The sequence below is a fragment of the Falco peregrinus genome, chromosome 3, assembly GCF_023634155.1.
Source record: "Falco peregrinus isolate bFalPer1 chromosome 3, bFalPer1.pri, whole genome shotgun sequence".
In the NCBI taxonomy this organism is placed as follows: domain Eukaryota; kingdom Metazoa; phylum Chordata; class Aves; order Falconiformes; family Falconidae; genus Falco; species Falco peregrinus.
In genome coordinates, this window is record NC_073723.1 from 116,801,131 (window position 1) to 116,818,174 (window position 17,044).

A 17,044-nucleotide genomic window follows, 5' to 3' on the forward strand; every position below is an offset into this window, starting at 1 on the left:
ACAGAAACAAGGCACGGCTTCACACGCAGTCAAGGAATGTGATTTTGTAGCATTTTTAAATATCATTCAATTATATTGTGCCAATGTGCATTGGGAGAAGGGCAGACAGCTTCCCTCTACTGGCTAACAAAAAAACCCGTGGAAATTTGCCTTATCTGCGAAAGGGAAGCGTACCGGGTGGCACAGGCACATACAGTGCAACAAGCTGATGTTTTACAATTGTGTTGATCAATGCATGTGCATTTAATATAAAGTCTGACCGTTTCCTTTCCTGTGCAAATAGGTCTTCAGAGATTTTTTTGAAAATGTTATTTATTACAACAAAAACTTTACAGAGCTCAGTACTGCAACCCAAATGAGACATTCTCCCCCACAACAGCCTAAGCAGGTGTCAAACCCCCATGCAAAATTCCTGTGAGGTGAAAATCCAAGCAGAACCCTGCTGCAACAGGCACCCAAACCCACCATGAAAACCCTCTCAGCCCCTCCTTCAGCCCAGCCAAGATTTTTCTATTGAAATCCCCAAGACCTTCAGCATTACTTTTCCAATAATTTGCTTGTGGAAAACCATAAGCTACCTCAATTCACTCAATTGTTCACTCAATTGCACAAGCACACAACACCATTAGAAATCTTATATATTAAACTTGGGCCACTACAGAATACAGTTTAAAAAGCACGTGAATGGCACTGCATTGTTTTTATTTTAAGTGTCTTTACACAATGAAAGATGTTGGAATGCAAGTTGTTATACATTTTACACAAGATACATTGACAACATTGCTTGCTTGATTTGCCCTATAAAACTGTTTCTGAAGGTTTTCCACTTATTCCTACTTACAGCAACTTCTACAGTGGGGTAGAAATTAAACAATTAACAAAATATAAACACCACAGAAAATCCAAAATGGACTTCTGGAATTTTAAAAATACACAAGCCTGATGGACAACACAAGGGTTTTGTTTCTTCTTTTTTTCAGTAACATAGAACAGCGAGACAGAAGTCGGACTTTGAGTGATTTGAATACCTGAAGAGATACATAAATATCACACCTGTGGAGGAACGATGAACAAACCCCATTTTCCTACCTTTTCAATATATACTATTCCTGCCTCTGGAACAAGGACCTGCCTGCAGGATCCCATTTTGCATCTTGAAGCTGGTGGCAGGAAAGGATCATGAGCTGGCACAATATGAAGTTGAAAACTACCATGTCCATGCAAATTCATGACCATCGCTTTTTCTCTCTGCTGTCAATCAAGTGAAAACACTTTTGAAAATTCAATAAGCACATCATGTAGAACTGAAACACATTAAAATGAATTTGAAAAAGGCCAATTTCTGAATGATTTATATATATGAACATCAGCAGCCTGGTGCATTCACAAATAATTTTATTCTTTTAAATAGAAAAAAGAAGAATCTGTCTAGACTAAAAAAGATTGGTTATAAAATATCATAAAAGCATAGGAGCACGTGGCATACAGAGGCATATTTTCCTCCTACTAAAAACTCTTAACACAAGATCACAAAATTAAAGATCTATATTTTAAAAGATGCATCCTGGTCTCAAAAGTAGCAGATGCTCTATTAGACAAGACAGGAGGCCACACAGAAAAAGTCTTCATGAGAAAGAGCAAACAAGGGCTGAAACTGCATAAAAACCGGCTAAGCCAGGCAACTGATTGCCTTAAAAAAAAACCAGGAAACAGACTGGAGAAGTTTAGGAGCACAAGTTAAAAATTAACCCTATATGTTTTATCTCCTAACATAACTTAGTCATAACATAACAGTCACTGAATTTATTTATAAATGTAGGCCATCTCTGGGATTGTAGAGGAACAAACTTTACCATATTTTCAGAGAGGATCACAAACAACACATTCAATAGCTGAATCCATATTTCACTCTACATATTGTAATTCACTCCTGATTAGGTGTCAGTGCAAATGGTTGTACCTACCAGTGTATCACCACAGACAGCAGCAGTAATGCTGGCGACAGACTCTGAGTCTCTCTTCTTAGCGGTCTGTGGTTCTTCCTCCTGTATTCCTCTCTGTGTAGTTAGCAAAGCTACCTGAATTTAGCTCCATACGTGCATTTGTGCCTCATGTCAAATTAAAAACACATCCTTGGCATTTCTGAGGAAAGCAAAGATTAACCTTCACCTCCGAAGATTACTAGCTGGGAAGGAATCTTAGCATAAAAGATCACATTTCACTTGCATTTAACACTATGTTAACTGGAAGCTGTCGTACCAGTACAGGTCAGCTTTTAATTGCTATACAATGAACTTTCTTGAATCCAATCGTGACAGTAAGACATTAATTCAGCACTTGGTACATCACACTACACAATATAAAGAAAAGAGCAACATGTTAACAAGAAATTAACGCACAACCAGACTTCCTATTTTTCACTATTTCAAGTCAGGTGGATTTGCTACACTCGGGGGACTAGTCCCTAAAATTAAAGTGCTTTCCAGAGCATTGGCATCCAAACTCTTGAACATGAGAGACAACTACAAGTAAAACCTGTTGTCGCTATACATAACATATAGCAGCAGTACAGACATCAACACATGTACCCATTAAGTATCTGCTTTTTGATACTATCTTGAGCGTCACACAATTTAACAGTGCATAGTACTCCCTACCTCCAGTGTACAATCAAATGCTTTAGATTCAATCAGTATTGTTGCAGGTGGTTCTGGACGCCTTGTCTGCATGATCTTCTGTTTGGGATTTTTTATTTCATCTTCCTCTTCTGTCTCACTTTCACAGACATGGACTACTACGCTAGGAGTCGATTCTGTTCCTGCATGAAGCTCGTACTTTTCCCCTGAAGAGCAGCAAACAAAAATTATGCCAAGTATATCCCCAAGGAAAAGCATTAAGCCACTTTATCTCAAAAACTCCTTAACACCTGCAGTAACACAACCAAATATTCATTTATTCTCATCTCATCTTTAATTTGCTCATCCCCCACACTTTACCAGAACTGTTAAATGCTTTAAAATAGCCCCTGTATCTGTTACACTGTACTGTGACTACAATCAATCTTTTAACTGGTATTTAAAGGAAGGGAAGGAGGGATATAAAGAACTATCATGAAACACTGAAGACATCAGGAAACAAGCAGCATAAAAATTTTTAAGTGATGTCCTTTGTGCTGTACATTTATATGACATTTGTAAATTAAAAGCTACAAAAGCATTTGAAAAGATTAAGCCTCCAGGTTCCCTGCTTTTCACAGAAAGCAAACAGCACGTTTCCTAGGAAGGCTCATAAAGAAGTCTGATGATTAAATGCAAAAAGTACATATTAGCATCCTTAATAACTGCAGCTGTCCATCTGCAAGAGACTGAACTTGTCATTCCTCTTCCGGTTTGTTAATTAATACCGAGACTATGACAAAATTTGATAAATGGATGTGATAGAGCTACTACCACAAAATCCAGTTCTGTGCTATACTTTCAGTCAATTAACAAGTTAAGTAAAAAAAAAGTGATGGATCATTTTATTCAAGTAAGAAACATCACGTAAGAGAGACACATCTTCTCACAGAAAGAAAGTAGATAACTTCAAAAATAGCTATCGTGGGTAAGTTATGCAACAAAAGCAGGTAAATATTCCTACCTGGTCCCAACTTGGAGACAGCACAAAGCAAGTCATAGTTTATCAGGGGAGTTGCATCTTCACTCTGTTTCCATCCAACCGGGGGAGATGCCGGTGGTGATATCAGGAACTGTTTAACAGGTTGTGGAGGAAGGAGGTAGGACTTGTCACCTATTTCACTGGATACCTGTACCTGACGACAAAAGCCAAGAGATACAGTATAAGATGACAAATATGCTCTTTTTATTTAGTCTGCTTCCCCAATAATGTACGCCCATTCTCTGTATTAGCAATGCTTAATTCCACCTAGCTTTAAAAATAATAGTACAGCTTTTGCCAGTTCTCTTGGTATGACACCGCAGAGAGATCCTGCAGTGACGAAACTGGCCTATGCAAGTATTGACAACGTAGCTGTATACGACATGTGCAAGCTGCTAATCCAACAAGAATATGCCTGTAAAGCACCTACTGTAATGAGATCTTTTGACCCACTTTCTTTCTTTCAGCACATTTGGTTTGTGTCACTACACAGTGACTGTTCCACAGCAATTACAACTTGGTAAGCTCATGCTGAAAAGCAAAACTCTTCCCTAAAAAATGAAGTTGTCAATGACTGACAGTAATACATCTCAGTGTAGAAGAATGAGTTGAAGGTAACTTCAAATATTTATCACAAATGAAACTCATGGGCAAACATAGAATAAAGAAACAGGGACACATGTAGGGCATCTTACTGTTCCATAATACCTGTGCAAAGTACAGCTTCAGCTTTTTTCCATTGAAGTCCGTTTCATGCAGTTCTATCCGTGCTCTCGCTGCTGCCTCTGGGTTGCTGAAGTTTATCCTTACTCTTCTAAAGCTTTTAAACAACTGGAATGTAACTCGATTGTCGTAGACAGTGAAAAGTGCTTCAAATCTTTCCTAGAGATGAAACACAAAGATTCTCCAACCACAAAACGAACATTTTCACTTAATGAAAACACATTTTCCTTTCACCTTCCTCTCCCAAATCCCATTAATATCCTTAACGCCTAAGCCTGCACATTCCATCCTTCCCTCAGTTACCCCGACTTACAAACCCGCATTCAGTGTAGCACTGCTTTGTCTCACTATTTAAATCTGAATTCAAAGAGCGCACTAACATGAACAAACCTATAAAACTCTTAATACGCAAACTGCCACCTAGTGACACCTACTCCTAAGTGCAGATGTCAAGAAAACGTACTTACAACCTGACTTTCACCAAGGATCTCCAAAAATACTATGCAAATCAGTTTAGTTTATCTAATCTAAAATTTAAGAGATCTAATTTGCAGGTATTCCTTTTTTACCTAGCATGAATACACTAGGAAATCTCCTAGTATAAATTTTCATTCACTGTAAAAAGTCAGATTAAAAGCAACAGATAAAATTGAAAAGGGGTTGCTTGCGTACTTTTTATTTACCATGTTCTGATAATACTCAGTTATTCTAAGAAGTCTACATATGAAAATAAGCAGAAAATGAATACTTTTGCATTAAGAGCGCTTCCCAATGACAACAGTTAATTTGCTTGATTCCAATAGACACTGATCTCTCTACAAAAATCCTGGTGATGCCTTCTTCCCTGTAAAAATAATACAGGATGAGGGGCTGTCATTTTAAATAGCGCTGAAAGTTTTCTGGATGATGCCCATGTTAGTCTTCACTACGATATTATTTTTCTTGTGCAATTCTCTCCAATCTGTACAACATTCAAGTTCTTTATTAAATCAGAAAACCTGTTCCTTCTGCACACTGGCCAAATTTTGCACTTGACAAATTGTACAAAACTGCAATCTAGTGGATCAACACTGCAATTGAAAATTATGAAGACAGTGTTCCAATCATAACATTACCCTCAAAAAGGTATCTAAGCAAGAAATAATATGTACTTTATCTGAATTTATCTATTTTGCAGATTGAAGTGAACTTGAAAAAAAAACACTTTTAGATGCCATGTAAAAGAATTACTGAGAGATGTATGCTGAGTTAGACATCTTAACAGTTTTTCTTGTAAACGTGCCGTGTATTTAACCTACAACACTTAAACGAAAGTGGAAACTGAATTGGATTCAACAACTTGACAGTCAATCAAACATGAACTGTTAAAGCAACGCTTTAACAAATCAGCAGTAAACCCAGAAATATAGCTAGAGAATGTAAAAAAATAGATCAAAGGATGAAGGCAGAAATAGAACGTGAGCAAAATGCTTCCTAAGAATTAAATATACAGATTTCAAATCAATAGTGTCTTTTTTGCCTTTTCTCCTCACCAGAATATTAATCATCACTCATTCATGTGAAGTCTCACAAATGGAAAAGCAAAGCATAGAATATTTGTGCCTACATACAGAACTAGGCAATTATTTTTTACAGTTGTGACTACTACAAAATCAGGGAAGAGGAAGGTAGAAGCAGACTATCAAAACCTAAGTGCTGCTAGCTTTGCTAGCATTACCAAATGAACTAAATGAACGTTGGGTAGCAAAACCATTATGTGCGACCGAAAAAAATTCCAGAACCAAACACTGACACCCCCCCCAAAAAAAACCCCCAAACCCCAAAACCACCAGAAGTTTTCAAATCACTTTCTGTTTGTGCACAGGCAGCACAATTTCCATTCGTTTCATGAACTGTTTGCTGTGCATTCAGCCTTTAAAAGAAGATGTAGCCAGAAGTACATCAAGCCACTAAAATGTGTGTCCAGGGGCTGACTTAAGCTGCATTTCATAAAACAGGTAAAAATGGAATATATCAAAGCACCTCTATTCTTCTAAGCGATAGGAAGAAGCCTGAATAGTAAGCATGCAATTTGCAGATACAACGTATAATTCTGACTTATTCTAAACTAATGTCTTGGCTGTAACAATCAGCTTAGGTGAGCTTACTGACAGTACAATCAGTACGCTTTACGAACTGTATTTGAAATGAAATATTTTACATTTGTAGTTACATTTACAAGTGGTTTAACATGGCAATTGATGGTATCCCAGTATCATTAAAGAAAAAGCTAGCACATCTCACTTGATATACCTCATAGGCATGAGCATACTGTAGGAATACTTTCATGTAAAAAAGCAAAAGTGCATTAAAATGACAAAAATCACAGGTAGATAATGTGCAAACCAGTTTAGCAAGGCAACATTTCAAATGCAGACTTTCTATACCAGGCACACAGTGAACGACGGGGCACTGCTGTTTCTGTAGCATAAGTCCAGTGTATTATTTAATGCTCCATTGATTGACTGATGCTTTACTACCTTCTTCCAAGGGCTGTAACCACCGAAACAAATGGAGTGCTGTCCACTTTTGAAGTTTTTTGAACTAGAAACTGATCTTGTACAAATAGTAACAATTTAGATTAGTCATCAGCGAGTTAAAAATTTATACAGAAAGCAAGATGTCATCTTGCATTTTTTAAAATTAGATGACAAATGATTTACATACTCTTACCCACTCCCTGTTCTGTTTTTTTCCAGTAAAAACAGCGTTATTATACAAGGCTAGAAATTAACTCTTTACTGATGTACACAGGCTAGCAACAACTCATGCTCTTTGAAGGGAAGAATTTAACACAGGCATATAAGTAATGGCTAGTGAACTGTATTTCATCCTCTCTATACAAAACAGGAAAGAAAAAATAAAGCATTGCACCTGAAAATAAGCCACTAAAGACTCAATAGCCTTTTCTGGCATCTGTCTTTCATACTGACAGGAATACAATTATAACAAACTGTAAGAACAACAGCTCTCACTATGTAATATCATCCTCCTCCTCCTGCAAAAGATGTGTAAGCTGCTTTACAAACTGTTTACGTGACACCATGTGCACGTTCTCAAGCAACGACTGTTCCTTTTATTTTGAATATACAATATCAATTTGTCAGGGGCACTGGCTTAGGAATTCAGCTCACAGTAAATATTTGCAATATTGACCTATATTTCAGTACACAATTTAGCAACTCTGAGGCACAGAGCAGCATTTCCTACCTGACACCACACCTATCCCTCTGATGTTTAAACACTTTTCAACAAAAACATAGGCTTCGTAAACTGAAACTGAAAAAGCTGCAGACCAAAGCTTTCATCTCAGCCCCTCCTATTTTCCCTAACTCATGTAGTGTACATAATTATTCAAGCTGCTCTTGGAAGCAAAGAAGTACAGATTTGACTGAATACCGATGTTAGCAAGCCAGAGAAGATTCATTTTATTATAAGGTCTTTACAAGCCACTTTCAAAGTGTTCCAGTGAGAACACACATCCTGCAAATTTGTAAGGCTCTTTTAAAAGAATCCTTGCCTTGAAATAAGATCTGAAGGCAAATCTACATGTTTATTTAAATCTGCCCTTAGATAAAGAGGAAAAAAAATAAAATCAGGGGAGTGTTTAATGGGAGAAGCACTGTGTGTCTATTAACAACTTCAAATGCCAGAAAAGTGTAGTATTATCTGTCCTTTGGTAACTGTACACATTCTGATCCGAGCTTACCAGGTAAATAGGCTGGGTTGGTTTTTCCCCCCTCCCAATTATAATATGCAGTAATATACTGAAAATCTAGATTAAATAAGTTCAATAACGATCTATACTTACAATACTATACTCCAAATATGCCTCTCTCTACCTTACCTTTTCTTCCTGTACCTCAAACACAGCTTCATGAACACTGCAAGCAAAGAGTGAGGTAGGCAAGTCACTTAAATCCATCATCTCTTCCAAATCATCTTCATTTTCTCCAAAAATCATCTGTTCTTCCTCTTCTTGATCGCTGCTGTAGAGGTCCGACTGGCTGTCGCTCCAGGACTTCATAGTATCTCTGAGCATCGTTCACCCAAAGGAACTCTTCGTTACGTTCCAGCTTCTAACAGGGGTCTGCCATTCCAGAAAACAAAACCAGAACAGACTGTGAAGACAACACGTGTTCTTGCTTTAACTGTTCTTTAAGGCAAATATTCTTTTTACATAAAGGAACAGAAATCAACATGAAACTTGTTCTCTCATCCACAAAACAGAGTGCTGTAACCTATTTCTGCAAGTGGGATACAGAGCCTGCTGTTCAAACTAGAAAAAGGAAGATAAAGTCACTCAGTCAAGTAAATAGCATTTCTCCTCCCTCTACTCTGACATAAGAACTACAGCATTGTTCTAGAAGCTTTTCTCCATGACATACTTTTCAGCTAATAGCAGCCTCTTCTTTAATAACTTAAAAGCACTTCCCAAGTAATCAGAGCAGTCTTCTGATATTTGAAGAAGTATCTTTATTTCATCAATGAGAATACATGTATACAGCAAGCTGAAATCATCTGTCCAGAGCCTCTCCAAGCCAGTGGCAGATAAAGGAACAAGATCCCCTAATGTAAGGAGATTCTCTTCTCCTAAGCACTGGAGAATGCCTTCCCCATAGGTAGGAGAGTATCTATAGCCTTGAGTAAACATATCAAGGAAGAAAAAAAGAAATGCAAACAATCAAGAGACTAAATAAAATACTTTAGGCAATCTAGTTTTTACACAATAAAAAAAGATTTTAATGGAGTGTACCTTTTGCCACCAGTCACTGCAGAAGTCACAAAAAGGTTAACACAGTACTGTATATTCTAATGTAAATGACTGAAAACATGTAACTACTATACCTAGATTTGGAAAAGGTGTTAATTTGTGACTTAACACTAAAAAAAAAAAAAAGGTAAGTAAAGATATTGTTTCATTGGCAATGATCTCATTTGAATATTTGCTTAACTAGCTGATTCTTTTGAAGCAGTCACTGAGAAATCCCAATAACTGAAACTAATATAAATTTTAAAATGCATTAAAAAATGCATAATAAATCCACGCTCACTCATGGGAAAAGGTTTAAGACAAGTTTTCTAATTAACAGCAGTCAAACACTCTCAACACTTTGTACTTAAGGAGAAATAGCCTGTGAAAATGAGAAAAAAAGCTCTAGTTCCTATTTTGAGTATTTACAAACTGCTTAGAGACACACGCAAGATGTGATGCTAAATTAAATGATTTAAATCGATGTCACCTCAGTGTGGACACATAAAAGCTGTCTGAGGCAATGTGCGCACACACACACATAACTGCACCAGCTCACTGCCATAACTCTAGTCAAACCATCACAAAGTTAAGCATAAACCTGGCTAAATTCTCCCAGTACACCAAGTTTCAAAATTTTCACAGGAAATGTTCCTCAGCAATCACAGAAAGAGGGATGTAAATGCAAAAAAAAAAAATTATATAGCTAGTAGAAACTTAATTTTTTGTGCTTGCTAATTCATGCAAAAAGGAAAGAGAAAAGGAAACAAAAACACGCCAACACAGTAAAAACAAAAGCCACCATCTGGCTTGGCAGCACAGACTCCAAGAGAGTTCTGGGGTAACCAATCCAACATGCAACAAGACACAGACGCCTCCGATCAAGCCAAGAGAACTGAGAGCAACACACTAGCTTTATCGTGGGTTTGGTCCTACCCCCCCAAGCATCCCCATCAGAGAGTAGTATGGGTCACAGTAAGAAACACCTAACCCACATGACCACTCCAAACCCCTGGTTTTCCAACAAATCAAAGAATGAGGAGACTGGCAAACAAGGCAAACAAAACTAGCACAGAAAAAGGAGTTTGGAAATGCTGGCATGTAAATTCAAATACTTAAATTAATGGTGGGTAAGACTTAACAGTAAGATGGGAAGTAAGGTAACATCCAGATTGACAGAAAATTTGGTCAAATTGGCCACACTATGCAGAGCCTTAAAAAGTTCAGACTGTTTGAACCTCATACATGACAAAATGAAGTCAAAGCAGCAGACGGGAGGGAGACAAAAGCATCAAGAAGAAAGGAAAAGCATCAAAAACAGTGCACTGTTACTGTGACTTACATTGTGCCTGCGGTAGTACTCCTCTCTTAATTCTGTTAGTACTGTGGAATCAGACATCCCAATTAAAATGAGAGAGAATATAATCCACAGAATATCAACCGAATCTACTCTCCTCTGAAGTTGTTATCATCTGTTATGTCATTTAAAGAACTGCAATCTGCAGATTACCAACACCAAACACTGCAGTGACCACAGAGATGTTCCTCCGTTTGGTATGTTAGCACAGAGGAACAGGACTTCGGGAAAAAATGAGCAAAAAACTCGACAAAAAGAAGGCAGATCTGGGGTTTTACACAAATAAGATGCCTGGACACTCTTCCTGGGTAATATTCTGTAATATTCTGTACAATGAGACTTTGTATGGGCTCCTTGAATAGAAACTATCTTTTACACACCAATAAGATAGGCATGCAAATATCTGCTTAAAAATATAATAAAGCTGATACTGTTAAAAAGAGCAATCCAACTACTTTCCAGAACACCAACTTAAAAGATATCAAGAATGCATGGGGGGGGGATAAAAAAAAAAAAAATCCTAGTTTTTCCTTCTTTTGCCAAATTTGCTTAAAGTAATTCCAAGAATTAAAATTAAATTCCAAGTTCCAGCTTGAGAAGGTTCTAAATCTGTTATTTTGTATTTTGGAAAAAAAAAAAAAGAAGAAGAAAAAAAAAAAAAAAAAAAAGACATCCATGTTATTTCCATGCCTGTTTAGTTTAACAGAACAGGGCAATTTTGTAAATTAAAAGGTGATAACATACAAAAGCAGTAAAAGGGAAGAACGATAGCTAGGTCAACAATACTATTAAGAAAAGGTTGTTCTCAAATCAGCTTAGGAACTGGAAAGGAAACAATAACAAGCAACTGAAGTGTGTTCAAATGCCAGAGCTCAGATTATCACAGAATTTCACACACACTGTACAAGAGGATGGGAAGAAAAAAGAAAGGAAAAAGCCAACCAAAAAGCTCCAAGATGTAGCTTCTTTCACAATTTAATTTATAGAACATTAAACAATTCAAGTAACCTATGAATTAGACGGAGATAAAGCAATGGCTGCAAGGTCACTATGATTTTCACCATGCACGAACTGGTCAGACATAACTGAAATTTTCTAGTTAGCATCTTAACATTACAGAAATTAAAACTTGCAGCCCCTGTATCTTTAGTCTTCTGTGTCAAATTAATTTCATCCAGTCCATGTGAAACAGGCGGTCAAGAACTATCATTGTCTAACTGTGTATTCCCACCTTCAAAATACACACAGATTTTAAAAAAACTACCAAGGCACAACTGCTCAGAAACAGAGCTGACAGCTCTGGTGATCCTGCACTGTAGGTCTGTTTTCTGTTGACCACAAAAGATCTTCCCTGTGGATCTTTTAGTGTGTAAATATCCTCGATATGAAGAAAATAGAGCTTTTTGCTTAACTGCAATTTGTGGTATTATGAAACATTACTGAATTCTGCATAGGCATGCATTGCTGCACAGAAGGGATGCTCTTCATGTTTGTAAAGAAGTTTAAGGATCCCAATGGAAAAACCACACAAACCTGTCTAGGCACACTGTATACTAGCTCAGCACACAGCAAACAGCCTCACTGGCTTCAAGTTTGGTTATATATGAATTCATCATTTTGTAACATTTAAATTCATCAAAAAAACATTTTACTGGAAGATATTTTCTGCTCTGTAAAAAGGCAGTGGGTCTCAAATGATGTGTGTAAATGATCCTGGAGAGCTGGGCAGTTTAAACCTCCCCATTACCATGAAGCAGATAATGTTCTTTTCTCAACTAATAACAAAAATTGAATTACCAGAAATCGTGTTGCTTTAGAGAGCAAGAGTAGGAACTTGTATGCTATTAAGCTGCAGAAGACAAGGCAGTTACTCCCTTGAATTCCTGCAAACAGTCTGCAGGGAAAGCAATTTAATAGAAACAATCTTAGTCAAAGTTAAGGAAACATTTCAGCAACAAGATCATCAGTTCTGTGTAATTTATAGTCTGGTATTTATTGCTAGTATAAAAACAAAACCTGAAAAGCTTCTGTGGAGAGCACTGAACTATAGAAGCTACTTCAATTATGTTTGGGGTTTAAAAAATTTAAAGAATTTGAACTGTGATGCATTCTTAATCATAAACCTACATGGGTAATTCTATTTTTTTAACAGATTACTTGTTTTTTCCTCCCACTTCACCCAAATCAGTATCAAAACACCAGGTTACTGAGCGATGCAAAAATATCCAACGGGTCCCCTGAAATAAGGGTGAGACAGGTAAGACTGATGTATGAATGTTAATTAAGAGGTACTGTTAGAAACAGTACTGTGAGAAGTGATATTTTAACAGATTATGTTGAACTATTTTATTGGGGGGGGGGGTATTGTTATTTATTAGAAAGCATCAAGCACTCCGAGCTTGACAGGTACACCGTTGCAATTATCAGTGCCACGGCCAAATGGTTCTGCCTTAGTCTCCCTTATGCAAAAAGGGAATTACTTCACTTGCCTCTTCCAAAAGGTGAGAAGTACCTGTTTATAAGATAGTCTGGTATGAATGGAAATACACAAATGTTAGCCGCTTATTACAACCAGCTAATTCTTACAGCAGTATTAACAGCAATAAACAATTCAAAATTCATCATGTAGACAACTGACAATACTTCTTAGCAAACTATTTGATCACTCACTCCTTCTTAGATTTTAGATTAAATGGCCTAATGCAGTAGGACTAAAAGGATCTCAAGAACTAAAGCCTCTTGGATAAGACCTTTTACTAACTCCTTTGTTCTCCTAAGAATTAATACCTCCTTGTCATTTGAATGCCAGCTGACAGGTACCTCCGAAACACTTAAAAGCAAACACTCAAAAGCAAACTCTTCAGCTGTGTATAAAGCTTAAGACCTTCAGAAATTTAGGAAAGCTGTGGGAACACAGTTTCTGCCACTGAGGGCACCTGACTTTGGCCACCCAGCTTCTGCCACCAAGGGCGCACGGCTTTGGCCACCCAGCTTCTGCTACTGAGGGCACCTGCCATAGGCCACCCAGCTTCTGGCACCCAGCTTTGGCCACCCGGCTTCTGCCACCGAGGGTGCCTGGCTTCTGCCACCGAGGGCACACGGCCTTGGCCACCCGGCTTCGGCCACTAAGGTCACCCAGCTTCGGCCACCCGGCTTCTGGCACTGTGGGCATCCGGCTTCTGGCACCCGGCTTCGGCCACTGAGGGCACCCAGCTTTGGCCGCCCGGCTTCGGCCACTGAGGGCACCCAGCTTCAACCACCTAGCTTCTGCCACCGAGGGCACCCGGCTCCGGTCACCCAAGGCTTCAGCCGTGCACCAGACCACGGGTACCCACCGCACCGGGGGGGTCCGACCCCCACACGGCCCGGAGCCGCTCAGGCACTGCTGCCACACCAGCAGCTCCTCGCCCCGCCGCATCCCACCGCTCCGGAGCGCTTCCCGGGCACACACGGGCTGCAAACGGCAGGGCAATTTCTACAGAAAGTCAAATCCGCTCGGTGGAGTTTAGAAACTCAGGCTCAACGCTGCAAACCCGCAAAGGACTGGTCTACCCAAGGCAAGTTAACGGGCTGGGGTTAACACCCAAGTTCAGGGTTAATACCCCGCGTGATAAACACGAGGGTGGAGGTGGGGACCAGCAACCCCAAACCTATATCCGCCCTCAGGAGCAACTGGTAAAGGAGAAAACTTCGCGGCCGCTCGGGCGGGACGGGCGGGCTCGGCCAGGCCTCACCGCCCCTCAGCCACCCGCCCGGCAGGCGGCGGGCGCTGCTCGGCAGTGAGGGGCCGCGCCGCCTCACCTCAGGGACGGCTGAGGGGACGGGGAGCAACAGCTGGCTGGCGGCGGGGAGGGGGAGGGAGGGGAACGGGGGCGCTCACCGTCTTCCTCGGCGGGGATCCCCGCGGCAGCGAAGGGGAGCCGCGCCAGGGGCGGCAGCGGGAGCGCGCACTCCCCGCCGGGTCACCGTGCGGAGCGAGCGGCTGCGGGAAGGAACCGGCGAGGACGCGCCTGCGTGCGCGCCCCCTCGGCTCCGCATCGCCTCAGGGAGCCGCGGGGGGGGGCGGGGGGCGGTGACCCGGATGGAGGGGGCGGGGCTCTGCGCATGCGCCAGCGCCGCGAGGCAGGCGGCCATCTCCTCACCGCCAGCGCCTCGGCTGAGGGGATGCGGGCCCGGCCCGGCCCCGCCGCCCGCCTCTTTCGGGGGCTTTCTGGGCCCATTCCGCAGCCCAGTAGCGTCCGGGGGTCTGCACAGCAAAGGGCACGGAGTTTAGGTGAGACAAAGAGTGTTTTACACGGCTAGATCCTTGGTGAGGTGACAGGCTCCCACTGTCTGAGGTGAGAGGCATCCACTGTCCGCCAGGCCTGGAGGAGAGGCTTCCAGTGGGAGCGGCAAAACTCGGGGAAATGTTATTCTAAAGCTACACATTACTCTAGGAACCACGTCTGGAGAAACGGTTGGCTGCTGAGTTCCCGGCCAAGTATGGCGGATGGACACCTCTTCCACGGTTTTAACAGACTTGAAACACTGTTGGGAGACCCACCAGAGGAGCACCTCAGGGTGGCCCAGCAGGATGCTTGGGTGACGCTGAAGGTTAAAGTTCAAGGAGGACGTTCAAGGAGGACGCGGGACTGGCTCTGGGATGTGCTGCGATGCTCCGAGCCAGGCAGGTTGCTGCTGCCAAGGGCCCACGTATGCTCCTAGATAATGGCCAAAGTTAATCAGTTGTGCTTTGCAGTTGACCATGGCCGGCAGACACGCTCAGGCAGTTGCCAGATGGGAACAGTGACAGTTTTCCTCATATTCTCTCAGAGTAAATCATGGCTTAATCCAGCAATGAAGTGATCTGAGACAGTGGTCATCTCAACTGTGTAGTAAATGAATGCTTGTATGCGTTTACATCTGAAGAAACCACAAACCAACATGCTTTTTTGGGTTGTATTCAGTTTTCTGCAAAAAGCACACAAAACCGCTCTGAATTTCAATGGCACAAATAACTTTGTTCAACAGTTTTGTCCTCACTTGAAAAACCAGAAGACAGGATTTCTGATGAAAATAATGACATTTCTGTGGTTGAAATGCTTTCTTCTAAAGTTCAGATACAGAAAAAAAAAGCAGCAAGTAATGCTAAGCTGGTCATCTTTACCAGGCTTGTAATTTGGTCCACAATGCAGACCTTTCCCTCCTAAAAGAACAGGGCATAGCAGGATTCACTTTTAGAAAGGTAAGATCAGTCTTACCTGTCCAGATAAGAGATTCTGCAATTTAGATGTAGTGCAAATTTAGGCTGTAATTGGTTAGTCTCAATTACCTTAGCCTTTTCTTGCTGCAATCACATGCTTTATTAATTCATGTTCTTCCTCCCTGGCCAGCAATATATTCTGCTTTAATACCGTGAACTCCCAACATTTGTGTCCATTTCAGGGGCATTTTAAATACTCTTGTCTTTCATAATGACACCTCTTTGTAGCATGCATTCTTGTAGTTCTGACATCTGGCTTGATTGCCACCTCTTCGTATTAGCACTTAACACAGTTGTCTCTGAGGTAACACACTAAACCTTAAATGATGTATGTTAACAAAGTATTATCAATTTATCAGAAGCTCTGGACTTAGGTATGCTGCTTCCAGAAGAATTCAAGAAAGTGCTAGACGGTGTTTTAATACTCATGTCCAGGGACTTCCATGAAGTGCAGCTCTAACACCAAAGCAGATAAGGCTGTTTTTATTTTGTTTTCCATTTGTGGTTTGGGACCCCAAGAGATACATATAATTAAGAGTATCCTGAGGGTTATCTTCTGCTTATCCCCCTGGACTAAAACCCATATGGTGAGCATTAATTAGGTTGGCAAGTATTCGATTAAGCTATGTTGCCAGTATTCTAAATTTATGACCGTCTGTATCTCTTAGTGGCATTGTTAGGAAATGCCCTTAAGCTGTCTACTGCAATCAAAGACACGATATCCTGTATCTGAAGGATGACATCTCCTACAGCGTAGCGTTCCCAACTACTATTAGAGGTCTTCACTGTCTCAGAGAAGCACACTGTTGTCTCAATTTCAGTATGGAGTTGGCAGGCATGCAAAAATCATGAGTCAGACCACCAACAATATAATGTTTTTGTGATTTGTCTCATCATGCGTGTGCCCATCGTCGTCCGTCTGTCCCCCCACTCCTTTAGGCTATACTTAGATCACATTTACAAGCTCTTCTCTGAAATAGCAAATGCTAAGAATTTTTGGTTTTTGAAAGCCCTGTAAAACTAAGATTTTAAAGTAAATTGCATGACTCCTAAAGCTGACACCAAATACTTAGAGACTCATGTAAAAGTGCGAGCATCAGTAATGCTGCAGCCCCATGTAGCAATCTGCATTTCATTTACAAGTATCCTGTTAAGAAAAGACAGTTCTTTGAACTCACGTTGTACTTATGGTTGGAAACTAATTCTGTCTTAACTTCTCTCAAAACATTTATGGCTGATTAAAGCTATACCAAGAGTATGGAGCAGGCCAGAA

The 17,044-nt window shown here is 40.4% G+C and overlaps 1 protein-coding gene across 2 annotated transcripts; it reads right to left on the reverse strand.

The window, feature by feature from the left end:
• Positions 1-681: 681 nt before the first annotated feature.
• On the reverse strand, positions 682-14,583 carry RCAN3 (RCAN family member 3). Of its 2 annotated transcripts, none has more exons than XM_055800032.1 (5): positions 14,410-14,583; positions 8,267-8,509; positions 4,366-4,539; positions 3,640-3,811; positions 682-2,842 (listed from the first exon to the last, which is right to left on the reverse strand). In XM_055800032.1, exons 2-5 carry the CDS (start codon positions 8,459-8,461, stop codon positions 2,634-2,636), a joined length of 750 nt encoding a protein of 249 aa, XP_055656007.1. In that variant the 5' UTR covers positions 8,462-8,509; positions 14,410-14,583; the 3' UTR covers positions 682-2,633. The 2 variants fall into 2 exon arrangements, with proteins under 2 accessions (XP_055656007.1, XP_055656008.1); XM_055800033.1 differs by having other exon boundaries at positions 8,267-8,540.
• Between the last annotated feature and the right edge of the window lie 2,461 nt (positions 14,584-17,044).

Excerpts from the sequence above, each read along its gene's own strand:
- RCAN3 (XM_055800032.1), bottom strand. The coding sequence starts at position 8,461 with ATGCTCAGAGATACTATGAAGTCCTGGAGCGACAGCCAGTCGGACCTC. Across the intron at positions 3,812-4,365 it reads TGAAGCTGTACTTTGCACAG|GTACAGGTATCCAGTGAAAT; the intron begins GTATTATGGAAC and ends TTTTGTCGTCAG. Across the intron at positions 2,843-3,639 it reads TGTCTCCAAGTTGGGACCAG|GGGAAAAGTACGAGCTTCAT; the intron begins GTAGGAATATTT and ends GCTGCTCTTCAG.